Below are 14,327 nucleotides of genomic sequence, written 5' to 3'. Positions count from 1 at the left end.
CACACACACACACACACACACACACACACACACACACACACACACACACACACACACACACACACAGAGGCTTTACAAATAATACTGTACACTATGTAATGGAGAATTTGTATATATATATATATATATATATATATATATATATATATATATATATATATATATATATATATATATATATATATATATATATCATTGGCATCCGTCAGTCTCGAGAGACTCGACTCATACACACACACACACACACACACACACACACACACACACACACACACACACACACACACACACACACTCCTTAGGGGGAGGAAAAACTCACTTGCTGATGCTGGAGACCTTCTTGTTGGGGTTGATGGAGGTGGAGGTGGAGGTGAAGAAGCTCTTGCTGCTGCTGATCATCTGTCTTCCTCGACCTATGGCTCACACGCTCTTTCTCTGTCTCTTTATACTCTCGCTGGTCCACCCCAAACTCTAAACACACACTCCCCTCCTGGAAAAACTGGAGCTTCTTGTTTCTGGCAACCCCTCCCCTATACCTGAGACTCTATCTTTGTTAGCTGTCCACAGCACTGAAAGGCCTATGCAGTGGAGGAAAAAGTACTATTTTACTTAAGAAAACATATAATACTGCAATGTAACAGAGTATTTCTACATTGCAGTATTGGTACTTTTACTTAAGTAAAAAAAACGTTAGTACTTTTTCCCACCACTGCGTATAGGCCTTTTACTGCTGTGGACAGCTCGGGTATAGGCCTACATATCTGCTATCGACTGTCTGAGTATTTACTCAAGTACTGTACTTAAGTACAAATTTGAGGTATTTTTTTTACTTTAGTGGAGTGTTTCCAATTTTCAATACATTTACTTCTACTCCACTACATCTCAGAGGCAAATATTTAATTGCACTTTGGTAAATGAATTATAACTATAGCCACAGAAATGAAGTTACCAGGCCCAGCTGCTTAAAAGAAGAAGACGTCCAGAGTCCATGTTAAGAATCATTATCCGGTTTATTCAGCATTCAGCAACCAGTACAAACAGCGTCATAGCAGCTTGGAGCCGCAGCTCCAAGCTGCAAAATCGGACCACTTGAAAGGTAACATTTTCAAGATGGCCGCCGCCAGTTCCTTAAAAAGACCATTACTCCTTCATTATTCATCCAAGACAAGTAATGTTGGTGCCTAACCCCATGTTTTGGTAATCTTGAAATCTAATTAGCATATATAAATTATAGTCAAGTGATTACAAGTTCAATTATAAATGAATTGGTTATAAGCATGGTTATAAGCACATATATATATATATATATATATATATATATATATATATATATATATATATATATATATATATATATATATATATATACATATATATATATATATATATATATATATATATATATATATATATATATATATATATATATATATATATATACATATATATATATATATATATATATATATATATAACAATGTAATTGGACATTTCTCCCTGCGACATAGGGATACTCCTCTCAGCCTAACACATAAGCTTCATTTCTGCCTCCTCCTCACTCTGTCCTCCAGCGTGAGGTGAGCGCAGGCTCCCTAAGCCACTGAGTGAAATCTGGCAAGATACAAGGGTATCTTTCATGTATCGTTTGGGGAACTGTCTTCGTTGAAATGCGTGGCGTATAATTTCTCCTCCTCCACATGACAACCCTCCGAGCTCTGGAATAGTCCAGCAATCCAACTGTGTGACACGTCATAATTGCTGTCACTTCAAAATGACTTTTCTTGCCTCCTCGCCTCCTCGCTCGGAGGCAGGGCTTAGGCGGGAGTGGAGGACTTGAGGATGGACACTTGAAAATTGGAATTTGGCTATCGCGATGCACAACGTGCATCAGGGGCTGACAAGCCCCATTCTCTTTAGCTGCCTATGAGCACTCGTCCTGAGCTCCCAAGTGCCCCACTATAGCTTTAATGGGACATGTCTGTGCCAACTGTTGAAGGGAACTGGTTGGAATAACGTCTTCCTTCCACGCGCTACGTCCAACCAGGGAAAGTCCCCCTGTCAGGTGACAAGAAAGTCAGTTGGCTCTCATGCATTGAAGGAGGCATGAGCTCGGCCCTGGCCTCCCTAGGCTGGTGGGGGGAGTGTAGTGGGGCGGCCCTGGTTGCCCCAGGTTCGATTCCATATGCCAGGCCAGCATATGTGTCGATGAAATGAAACTTGTCCCTGAGCAAGACTCTTAACCCCTAATTGCTCACAGGTTCTCATTGGAAACAAGACCGCAAGGACTTTCATGAACAACCTGTTAAAAAAAAAAAAAAGGAATAAATGGTGCCCAGGATCACTTAGCAAATTAGCACCGGGTAAAAAAAGGGTATGGTATATCCAGAACTAAAAGTAGCATTTCAAACATGAGAGAATGTATTTCTATGATATTCCATTTAATTGGTAAAATATTTGAAGGTTTGTATTTAGGACTGAGTTTGACCTTTGGTCAAATAATGTAAGCCAGAGAGAGATTTCACTCAACTTTGTGTGGGCTCAGCTGTAATGCAATCAGTTCAGAGTTCCTGGCCATTGTATAGTCCAGGTAAGAGGTGAGAGGCATAACAGTCATTTTTGATAAACCTTTTGTTCCTTGGTTTAGAGGCATTGACAACCTCTGTCTTGTCTTGATTATCAGAAGAAGTCTTTTGTATTCATTTAAACTAATCAGAGTAATTATTACTCCTTCCTTGGCATAGGTCACAGGCAGTAAATGTGTAGTGATGGGAGCCAGGTCAAGATGGCTATCCAAAACGTTTAAATATTGCAAGCAATACTATATCAACTGACAATATTCTCTTTCTCTGCCACCTTCTGAATGACTGAAATTTGAGGATATCTTGAAGCCTTGTTCCAGTAAAACAAATATAACTAGTTGAAACGGGTGAACATTTCAGAGAGTTTTAATAGAGTCAAAAACGAAATATTGGATTTCACAATTATCTAAATGTATCTCTGCAATTTGGACAAGTCCTGTGGATTTCTATGCCCCCAAAACATAGGGTTAGACACAAAAAGTACTTGTCTAGGATAAATAATGAAGGAGTTAGGTTATTTTAAAGATTTTTTGGCCATTTTGGACGCCATCTTGAAAATAACACCTTTCCAGTGATCAAACTTTGGTAAACTTTTAGTATGTTATTAAGGACACCTAATACTACAAAAAACTGTTGAAAAACGTTTTGATGCAATTTGTTTTGGGTAAGGTGCTTTTTTTTCATAACTGCACCCGCATATTGAACTCCTGGGGGAGCCCGGGACCACCAGGTCGCCTAAGGAGGGTGGAACCGGCCCAGGTCGGAAACGGAGCAGGTCAAAGCCCCTGTGCCGCTCAGTAGTGGGTTCGCGCCTGTGAATAGACACTGCAGTGCAGCCTGAGCAATACAGAGACCCAGTCTTTTATAACCCCTTTAATACAAAGCTGTTTTCTCTCAGTCCATATTGGCACTTAATTTGTTGTAGTTGATTGCAAATTTTTCTGCTGAAAACATTAGAACGAGGCGTCTCTTTAGAATATCAATACTGAAAACATAGCCTACTGGAAAAGGAGGCTGAACTTAAAGTCAACAACGAACACTCATGCATCAATTAAAAATTAAAAAGTTTGCTGGTGACCACAGATTTTTGGATGTCCTCAGTGATATTCATACAGTACTTATTCCTAATGTTAGTCCTATAAACGTGTGGGATTGTGTTCGAACAGAGGGGTAACATACTTTATATTTATCACTTTCCTACTGTAGGTAAGCTATGGATGGATGCAACATCCATGCAAGCTGTCTCTGTCTTTTTTCTTTTTTTTTTTCAGCAACACAGAATTCTACATTGCATTGTTCATTGTGTTATAGCTATGCATGCTTATTGGATTGGAAGTTTTAATCCAACAATGCCAATGTAGCCTACATTTCATGGATTTAGAAGATGCAATGGAGAAACTGTAATGAAAGCTTCTGTTCACAGTTCAACACCATTCAAGGTTCAAGGTCCAGGGTTCTTTATTGTTAAATCTTGTGTACAGGTAGGCCTATATAAGAGCAAAACATATTTTTATTTGTCTTCCTTCAGGCAATTGTAGCAGCATAGGCAAATGTATAGCACAGGGGTGGGCAAGATTTCTTTCCAGGGGGCCATACTGACTTCCATAAAGTGAGTGAGGGGCCACACATTGTACAATTGAATTGAAACTTGAAACACATAGTGCTGAATTATGTTAAAACTGCATGGCTTTAGTAGACCTGCCAGACTTCTTTACAATAAGGTACTTGCTTTCACAACATTTTTTTTTTCAGTTACAAAATGTTGTAACTGAAAATTGTTCTGTTAAAACATTTTCATTTTTTTTTTTACAGCTGTACTGTATCACTCTGGTGTACTCTGGCCTTACAATAAAAAGATGACTTGCATAAAACAATCCACGTCAATGCCGTATCAAATTTTAAATGAGCCTATAAATGTATACAGCATCTTATCTGATATGCACCACTCCATAGGTCATCAAACACATTGCGTTATAAATATGGACTCAAGATTCAGATTCAGATTCAGATTCCTTTATTTGCCATTGTGTAATACACATAGGAATTTGCCTTGACAATGCATGATTGTGTTTCAATCTTTTTTCACATGTATAACATAAGGTTGACTGTTTCACTGTTACATTATCAACATAAAACATTTGAGTAGATACGGATGGAGGAATGCAGGCAGGTAGAGTACTCAAATGGTAAATATGAATTACTATTAATTGGAGTCTAGTTAAAGATCTTTTTCTAAAAACCAGTAACATACGGCAGCCTTTTAGAATGTACATTCTTGGTGGGGGTCATTTTGTTTTTCTTTGAGGACTTGGCGGGCCAGATTAAGATGGTCAAAGGGCCGGGTCCGGCCCCGGGCCGTATGTTGCCCATGTGTGGTATGCCAGTCGTCTATGAATGACTTATGCAATTATATATGATGACTCCATATCAACTTGGGCAAGGTCAGCCTGATTTGATTGGCTTAACTCAGGGGTGGGCAAGATTTATTTCCAGGGGGCCATACTGACTTCCATAAAGTGAGTGAGGGGCCACACATTGTACAATTGAATTGAAACTTGAAACACATAGTGCTGAATTATGTTAAAACGGCATGGATTTAGTAGACATGCCAGACTACTTTTACAATAAGGTACTTGCTTTAACAACAATCATTTTCAGTTACAAAATGTTGTAACTGAAAATTGTTCTGTTAAAACATTTTTTATTTTATTTTTTACAGCTGTACTGTATCACTCTGGTGTCTGGCCTTACAATAAAAAGATGACTTGCATAAAACAATCCACGTCAATGCCGTTTCAACTTTTAAATGAGCCTATAAATGTATACAGCATCTTATCTGATATGCACCACTCCTTAGGTCACTGATCAAACACATTGCGTTATAAATATGGACTCAAGGTTGACTATTTCACTGTTTCATTATAAACATAAAACATTTGAGTACACACGGATGACGGAATGCAGGTAGGTATAGTACTCAAATGGTAAATATGAATTACTATTAATTGGAGTCTAGTTAAATATTCTTTCTAAAAACCATTAACATACAGCAGCCTTTTAGAATGTACATTCTTGGTGGGGGTCATTTTGTTTTTCTTTGAGGACTTGGCGGGCCAGATTAAGATGGTCAAAGGGCCGGGTCCGGCCCTTTGACCGGTGTTTTTTGGACAAAATGGAGTAATAGCAAAAAATGTGTTTTGCAAAAGTCGGCCTCATGGTGGCGCTATGACAGGCTGATCTGAAAAATGTGGGGCAGAGGTTCTGCTGTGGCTTCCAGGGAGTGTGTGTGCGCAGTTTCACAGCGACAGGGCCAACGGTGGCAGAGATTAGCTGTTAACAGACAGAAGGACGGACACACACACACACACACACACACACACACACACACACACACACACACACACACACACACACACACACACACACACACACACACACACACATACACGGACGGAGGGTAAAACATACTCTCTCGCCATGCCTTTTGGCCTGGCAGAGACAACAAACACGTGTAGAATTCTACACAAGACATTTGGCACTGATTGGTCCAGATGTCTGCAAGATTAGCTCCGGACAGCGTGTTCTACTTAACTCAAGTAAAACACCTTGACTGAGCAACATTCACTAGGTCTTGTAGGTCTACTAATATGTGTACCTATTTGGGGTTGTGTAGCCTGCTTTGTCCACCACCACAGTGCTATAGTGTTTCACAATTAAGCCCAGACTGCACTTTAAACTGGAATATAAGAGGCACTTTAAACTGGAATTTATAAGAGGAACATGTCGACTGATTTTCCATTCCAATGAGAAATGCACATTTTCTCACATCTGTCAAATGTAGTGGGTTTGCGTCTTTCATGCCTCCTTTTAATACAAAGCTGTTTTCACTTAGTCCTGATTGACACTTAATTAAACTATAGTTTTGCTCGTTTTTCTGCTGAAAACTTTAGCCTAAGAACTTCTCCTTAGAATATCAATACTGAAAACATAGCCTACTGTAAAAGGAGGCTGAACTTAAAGTCAACAAGGAACACTCATGCATCAATTAAGCTTGCTGGTGACCACAGAAGTCTATTCCTGATCTCAGAGTGATTTACACTGAAGTCATGGTGTCGAATCTAACATAGAAATCATTGAGGCTCTGAGCCGGTTGCTGGTCACAGTTGTAATTGGCTAATATAACCTTTTTCCTGCCATTTTCTTTCAGCCCTGTTATGGTTTTCATACCATCCCAGGCAGAGCCCAGGTTATTTGCTCTAAGTTGGCTCTCGATTGTTTCCCTTGTAGATCTTTTTACTAGCCCATACTAATCTTTTTTAATTTCTTTTTGTATACTTCTCAATTCTATTGTGTTTCCCTCCTTAAAGGCCTTATTCTTCTTCTGCAAAATAGATCTAAGGGAGTTAGTTACCCATGGTTTAGAGTTTGGGTACACTTTGATGGTTTTCTCAGGAATAACAATGTTCTCACAATACAAAGACCAGCTAGTAACAACATCCGTCAGTTCATTGATGTCGGCAGAGGACTCAGAGAACATGTCCCAGTCTGTGCCCTCAAGGAGGCCTCGGAGGGTCTCACAGACGTTGTTATCATTCCAGTTCTTAATGCGGATGCTCTGCAGTTTACCACGTTTTAGAGCAGTGCGGTAAACAGGAAAAAGGTGCACACAGTTATGATCGGAGGCCCCCAGTGGCGGGAGGGGTACAGATTTGTATGCGTCCTTGACATTACCAAAACACATGTCTAAGGTTTTGTTGGACCTAGTCGGACATGTTACGTATTGATGGAAGTCTCTGAGAGTCTTTTTCAAAGACACATGGTTCATGTCACCAAGGATGAGATTTGGTGCGTCAGGGGAGATTAGTTGTAGTTTCTGTACGACCCTGAGAAGCTGCTCACAGGCGCTAGCCTCATTAGCTTTTGGATGTATATAAACGACTGTAATGAATATCTGTGGGAACTCCCTCGGCAGATACGCTGGCCGCAGAGAGACAGAGAGCAATTCAACATCAGGGGTACACAAACTCTCCCTAACAATGACAGATTTAACACTGCACCAACGCTCATTAACATACAAACATTGTATGTTAATGTACGTATTGTTGTCCTGCACCCGATAAATTGTTTTGGGATGTGCGTGCTTACCCCTCGTTTCGAATTTATGGAATTAACCATTGTAACTCTGTCATCAAAAATAAAAAAAGAGTTCATAAATGTTCAAACAGCTTAAATAGCAGATCTATTGCTAGGCTAAAATAGGACTTAAACAGTTCAATTGCTGGGGACCCCCTGGAACCCCCTCTCAAGGACCCCTGTGGGTCCCCAGACCCCACTTTGAGAACCACTGCTGTAGATTAAAAATGCGGTTTCTGCTTCATGTGAGTGTGAACTAAGTGCTATAATCCTTCTGTCCGGTGCCAGGGTCCCTTCGGCTGTCTCAACAACGCTCGCTACGGCATCGCGTGGGGCGCCCTTGGAGCTGCCGAGTTCTGCTTCCACGCCGCTCGCCAGTACACGCTAGACAGGTAAGCAGCCAGGGTGGATACGTTTTCCATACCACGCGTTTAACCTCTTAAACCCTACTGTAGATACTTCATTGACCAGGGGTCCCCCAGGGCTTTGTTATTTTCTGTGAACTTTATCCGCCTGAACCGTGCACCCTGTACATTTGTACTTCGTAAACTCGTCTCATGAGTGCTTGCTTCTTTCCTTTTCAAGTTTCTTTGTACTTTGTCCCCTCCTCTTTTTCCCCTCTACACCAAATCTCTTCACCGAAAACATATTTTCATAAAATAAAATACAGGTGTTGATTTATGTTCACCTATTTTTGCCGAATGTTCGCCTATTATGACATGCTCAGAATAGGGACGTGAGGGTTCATGTAATAAAGACTTATCGTCCAGCTACATTTGCAATTTAGGCATTTAGCAGACGTTCTTAGCCACAGTGACTTACAAGTGCGAGATTGGACTTGTAAGTCTATGTCTACGCTGTTCGTGTATGGCAGAGAATTATGCCGGCTTTAGCGTTTTGAGCTTTAAAAATAATGATCTCTAATTGATTTTTATGGGTTTTAGAATCCAGTTCGGCGTGCCGCTAGCCAGGAACCAGCTGATGCAGAAGAAGATGGCTGACATGCTGACGGAGATTACCATCGGCCTACAGGCCTGTCTACAACTGGGGAGACTCATCGACGACAAGAAGTAAATACAGTTCTAACTCCTCCGAGTCTGTATCAGATTGGGGGTTAATTATTATCCAGGTGTTGCCTTCCCTCCACTCTGCATTGGGCCAAAAAAATGACGGATAACGGTATATGACACTATGTGCGTCTCCCACCAGAGCGGCCCCAGAGATGATCTCCATGCTGAAAAGGAACAGCTGTGGCAAGGCGCTAGACATAGCCAGGCAGGCCAGGGACATGCTGGGAGGAAACGGCATCGCCGACGAATACCACATCATCCGTCACGTCATGAACCTGGAGGCCGTCAACACCTACGAAGGTAGGGAGCCAGGGAGTCATGCAGCCTAAACATAGCCAATCTACAAGTCCACAAAACAAAGCTACTGTACAAATTGCTGGCTGGGCGAGATCTGCAACTGAGCATACAGTATAAAGAATACTTACTGTACATACAAACGTAGATGCCGCATTAGCTGTTGGTTAGGTTCATTGGAGCAATATGTGGCCAACCTGTGATGAGTCATCTATGACGTCAGTCATCTATGACATATCCATGACGCACGATTCCATATTTGGGCCAGGTTTCAGCCCGATCCGAGCCTAATGGAATTCCATTATAACACATTACAGTAAGTTCAATATTTCAAAAAATAAAGAAAATGCATGGAGGTACTTTTGGCCTACTGGCATTGTGCATTAGAAATTATGAGTCCAGCGGGTTGCGAGATTAGCTCTGGATACACCGACAGACAGAACAACTCGGTCTCCTACAGAGCCATGCTGCAAAAACATGCTTCATCCATTTACAGTATTTATGATTACTAGACCATACCCGGTCGACGCATCCGTGGGGGGATATGCGCACATGATCTGGCAACCCGGGAGGCAGTTCGTCCCATAGCTGGGCAGCCCCGTAACCATGGCGACAGTGTTTTACACATAAACGCTAATAAGAAGCTGATATTTGATGAAATTGAAAAACGGGCTTCACAGTTAAGTTCAGATGGTAATGGTCAATGGCTGTGTGCAAAATCAGAGCAATTGGTCCAGCCAGTGAGGAGAACCAGGTAGCTTCACCTACTCACTCACTCACTCACCACTACAGACGGACAGAGGTTACTAGAATTATAGTAGGATAGTAGGATAATAGACTCTATGCACAGCAGCCATATTGGAAAGATATTGGGCCTCTTCTTTCTTCCTTCACAGGTGTTACCAATGACACTAATGAAGGGTCAGGGTCAGGGTGCTGATATTGTGCATGTTGGCTTACTGGAAACACTCTGCTACACCAATGGGTCTCAAAGTGTGGTCCAGGGTCCCTCATGTTTCCTTGAGGGGGTTATAAATGGCCCCTTACATGTGTGTAACTCTGTTATGGGCGTCCTTGAAATTAAAAGGTTTGAGAACCACTGTGCTACACTAAATGGAACAGAGCCTTCATTAGAATCATTGGTAACACCTGTGAAGGAAGTAAGGAAGAGGCCCAATTTCTTTCCAATATGGCTGCTGTACATAGAGCCTATTTACAATTGAAGGTGATAATTCCAACCAATAACGTTCCCCTAGTTAGTAGGGCTGCATGATATCACTGTGCACATGCTGTATGTTGTACCAATGTGTCATTGATTCTGTTGTTTTCCAGGTACACATGACATCCATGCTCTGATCCTGGGCAGAGCCATCACTGGACTACAGTCGTTCACCGTGGGCAAATAGATCCATCCTCCTCCAAACATGGAGTAATGCTTCATTTATACGTCGAAAATTGCAGATCTACAAGCCTGTTGATCGGCAATTTTTTGGCCATAAAATGTAAGCATTACAGAGGATATCAAGTCAACTCTTGCATAAAAAAACATACAAACTTTCCAGATTACTTGGACAGATCAATATCTACGTCAACGTAACAGTTAAGTTTCTCTGACGTTTGTAGAGTGATGTACTTGATGAAAGCTTTACGTGGAGAGAAATGCTGTTGCAAGTCTGGTTTTCACAGGTAAATGTACCACTGAACGCGTGTGGAGTGTAATTATTCTTTAAATTAGACTTACGTTTTTTTTTCAACTTCAAAAGTGCTATTTTTCTACTCTCGTTCCCCACGTACCCTGAAATGGTTCCTTTTCAGTTTGAGAGTTAAAATGGGTAAAGTTACTCAATGTTTGATATTGATTTCGAACACAATGAGCATCATTTTGTTCAGGATTTTACAACGTTTAGATGAGTGCACCTCTAACCTCAACAAATAAACAGCAAATATACATCAGCTAATTTATGGACAGAATGACAGACAGAAATGCAGGCAGGCAGCCTACAATGGGTTTGCAGTACTAATTACACAACGAAATTGAGAAATGCAATTCTCATTGCACTGGACTTTTAAATTAAATAAATATAGTATAAAAAAAAACATTTGGAATAAGGTCAAGCTCATTGGATGTCAGATGACTTAATAGAATTGCAATGGTTACTGATTTTCTGGTATTATTGATGTGATGCAATCAATCTTCTAAGGTTGACCCCTTGATTACTGTTTTACAAGATGGCATAATGAAAGCTGTCAGCACTTTACTATGACTACATACCCTAAATCCAGATGTCATCTGTTTGCTTGGTTTGTCAAACATAAAGGTTGTTGACCTTTTTAAATGAATAAAGTGTATTTAAGTACTCAGTGTGTCTGTGCTGATTTCTACTTAGCCACTGTCACGAGAGAATCTACTGTAAGTCAAAAAATGATTGTATAACTGTCCTTTTTTTCCTTTATTTGTTTAGTCAGAAGGGTAGCCAAGAGAGGAGACTGTTTGGAGAGACATGCAGTATGATGGCTGAGAGGGAGACAGTGTAGGAGAGACAAATTGTGTCTATGGAGTCTGGGTGTTGTGCAGTCTAGATCAGGTGGTTTCAGTGCAAAAAGCAATGTGTTAATCATAATACCTTTAAAAATGTGGGAACTTTCACTTGAGACAGTCAGTGGAGTAATATTTGACCAGGAGTATAGGGTTGTGTAGCCTGCTTTGCAGGGGTGCCGATTTATGTCCGCGCTTCTGGGTGCGCAGGTTTGTTACCTTTTTGGGGGGATTTTGTTACTTTAATGCGGTTAATTCGGTTCATTTTGTACCAAAAGTGAAGATGTCTGTGTTTTTTCCTTTTTTGTGATGAGTTTGTGATGGGTGCTCTTCATTTCCCCTGGGTGCTTTAGCCCCGAGGCACCCACAGTATCGGCGCCCTTGCTGCTTTGTCCACCACTACAGTGTTATAGACAATTGTGTAGTCTAGTGGAAACACTGCACTTTAAACTGGAATTTTCAAGAGGAACATATCTACTGATTTGCACAGTTAGTTTTACATTCCAATGAGAACATATTTTCTCCAGTCTGGCAATAACCTTACCTCTTAGTTCTGACCCTTTGAGGTTACAATTAGCAAATTTTTCTGCTTGAAAACATTGGCCTCTCTTTACAATATCTATTCTGAAAACATAGCCTACTGTAAAAAGAGGCTGAACTTAAAGTCAACAAGGAACACTAATGCATCAATTAAAAATAAAAAAGTTTGCTGGTGATTTTTGGGTATCTTCAGCGTTATTCATACAGTACCTAATTCTAATGTTAGTCATATAAACGTGTGGGATTGTGTTTGAACAGAGGGGTAACATACTTGATATTTATCACTTTCCTAGGTAAACTATGGATGGGTGCAACACACCGTATATCTAGGTGTGCCGTGGGATCTTTTGGCCATGCCAGGTTAAAAGTAACCTTTTGGATTAAGCACTTAATTCATTTAAAGTTGATTGAGTAGGATTGTGCTCGTTTTTCAGCTGAAAGTATTAGCTACTCCTCTTCTGTCTGTCTGTCTGCCTGCCTGCCTGCCTGCCTGCCTGCCTGTCTGTTAAAGACCACTGCCCACGATCTGGTACCCCCCAAATTTAGAACAAACATAGGACAGTTCTCATTCCACTACTCTGCCACCATAATGTAGAATGCCCTGACATCATCTATTAAATATTTATAATAATATATAATAGAATAATAATAAAGATATGTATAATGTACAATGTCCTGACATCATCCATTAAAGGATGTGAATCAGTGGTTTCTTTCAAAACTGACCTGAAAAAAAAAAGCATCATACTAGTAGAGATAGATAGACATTGACATGAGGGGTCAGACACTGCCGTATTTCTTTTTGTATTTGTTGATGACATGTATTAGTGTTTTAATATTCTGTTCATGTTCTGTTCTGTTGATGAATTGAATATATAGGACCACAATGGAAGCAATTCCCCCAGGACTGTGTTTTAATCAGTCTAACATTCATTAGAAGGACAATGTCAATCACCAGAAGCAGAGACGTGTGTTTTCAATGAGCCTAACATTGTTAAAATGGAGTTCTAAGTTACAATGGGTTTGTATAGGAAGGGTGTCTGATCAAATGAATATCAAATATCTAAATACTGAATCAAGCAACTTAAAAACTGTCTTGGGTGAAACACTAAAGCCTGAGTAGATTTTAAAATGACCCTAAACATATTTGAAAGTGAAATATCTGTTTAAAGGAGAGATCCGGACATTTTAAGTGTTATCTTTGATGTGTCGCTAATCACCAACATTGAAAGGGACGTTGAATTATTCCAGAGAGTCCCCTGTCGTCCAGTCTGGCGACCCCCTCCGTTGGCATAATGGGAGGCCGTGTAAGAGTGAAAATCGTCTATTATAACCGATGCAAAGTTAGTTTTTTCTCTACTACTGCTCATCGTGGAGTCTCATTATACTCAAACATGCACAGAATGTCGCGCGCAAGTTAGCGTTCGTGCAGAACAAGATAGACGAATAATAGACGATTTTCACTCTTACACAGGCTCCCATTATGCCAACGGAGGGGGTCGCCAGACTGGACGACAGGGGACTCTCTGGAATAACTCAACGTCCCTTTCAAAGTTGGTGAGTGATTTGCGACACATCAAAGATAACACTTAAAATGTCCGGATCTCTCCTTTAACAAACAAACACATGATCACTTACAGTACCTTTAACTCATTCATTCAGAGACTCAGTCCAGATACAGTATGTAGTACTAGTATCAGAATCTGTATTTATTCTGGTTTATTTGTATTCTATTCTATTCCATTCTGTTTAATTTTAATTTTCTTATTTATCTTAGTTTGTTTCTCTCTTTGGACTCTTATTCTGTCCTCTCCTGTATTCCAATTCAATTCAATTCAAAGGAGCAACATGGGAAAAACAATCAAAGTAAAACCAGGTGAAAGTATGTAATATTGGAGAGGGTTCAGCATTGTGTGTGAACTAAATTTACCTCTGGTTGTCTGCTTAAAGGTAGGGTAAGTGATATTTTTTGGTTAAAACAAAAAGTATTTTGTTAAAAGGTTAAAATACTATATTCTGATAGTAATCATTGCTATAGAGTGTTTTTTCAGTAACAGATGTCTCCCTGTCTCTCCAGCTCTTTAATAAACAGAAAATATATTTTCGGTAGGTGTCAAAATCTCAGCCAATCAGGAGAAAGTACCCATTTTTAAGCTTAATTTGTATAGTGTTCCA

At 40.2% G+C, this 14,327-nt stretch overlaps 2 protein-coding genes across 2 annotated transcripts in view; one reads left to right on the top strand and one right to left on the bottom strand.

The window, feature by feature from the left end:
* LOC311054947 (uncharacterized protein) overlaps positions 1 to 14,327 on the bottom strand; it is a 431,139-nt gene that overhangs the window by 73,213 nt on the left and 343,599 nt on the right. The gene's annotated exons all lie outside the window — the stretch shown is intronic.
* LOC311054585 (glutaryl-CoA dehydrogenase, mitochondrial-like) lies at positions 7,523 to 11,444 on the top strand (the record flags this gene model as incomplete). Its single annotated transcript, XM_084070592.1, has 5 exons — positions 7,523 to 7,594; positions 7,974 to 8,104; positions 8,657 to 8,782; positions 8,922 to 9,082; positions 10,409 to 11,444. The coding sequence occupies 5 exons, from the start codon at positions 7,523 to 7,525 to the stop codon at positions 10,480 to 10,482; spliced, it is 564 nt and encodes a 187-aa protein (XP_083926718.1). The 3' UTR covers positions 10,483 to 11,444.

This window comes from Gymnoscopelus microlampas, assembly GCF_963454915.1.
Source record: "Gymnoscopelus microlampas genome assembly, chromosome: 11".
NCBI lineage: Eukaryota > Metazoa > Chordata > Actinopteri > Myctophiformes > Myctophidae > Gymnoscopelus > Gymnoscopelus microlampas.
The sequence above is the reverse complement of the archived record's forward strand: the minus strand, read 5'-3'. Positions and strand labels throughout refer to the sequence as shown.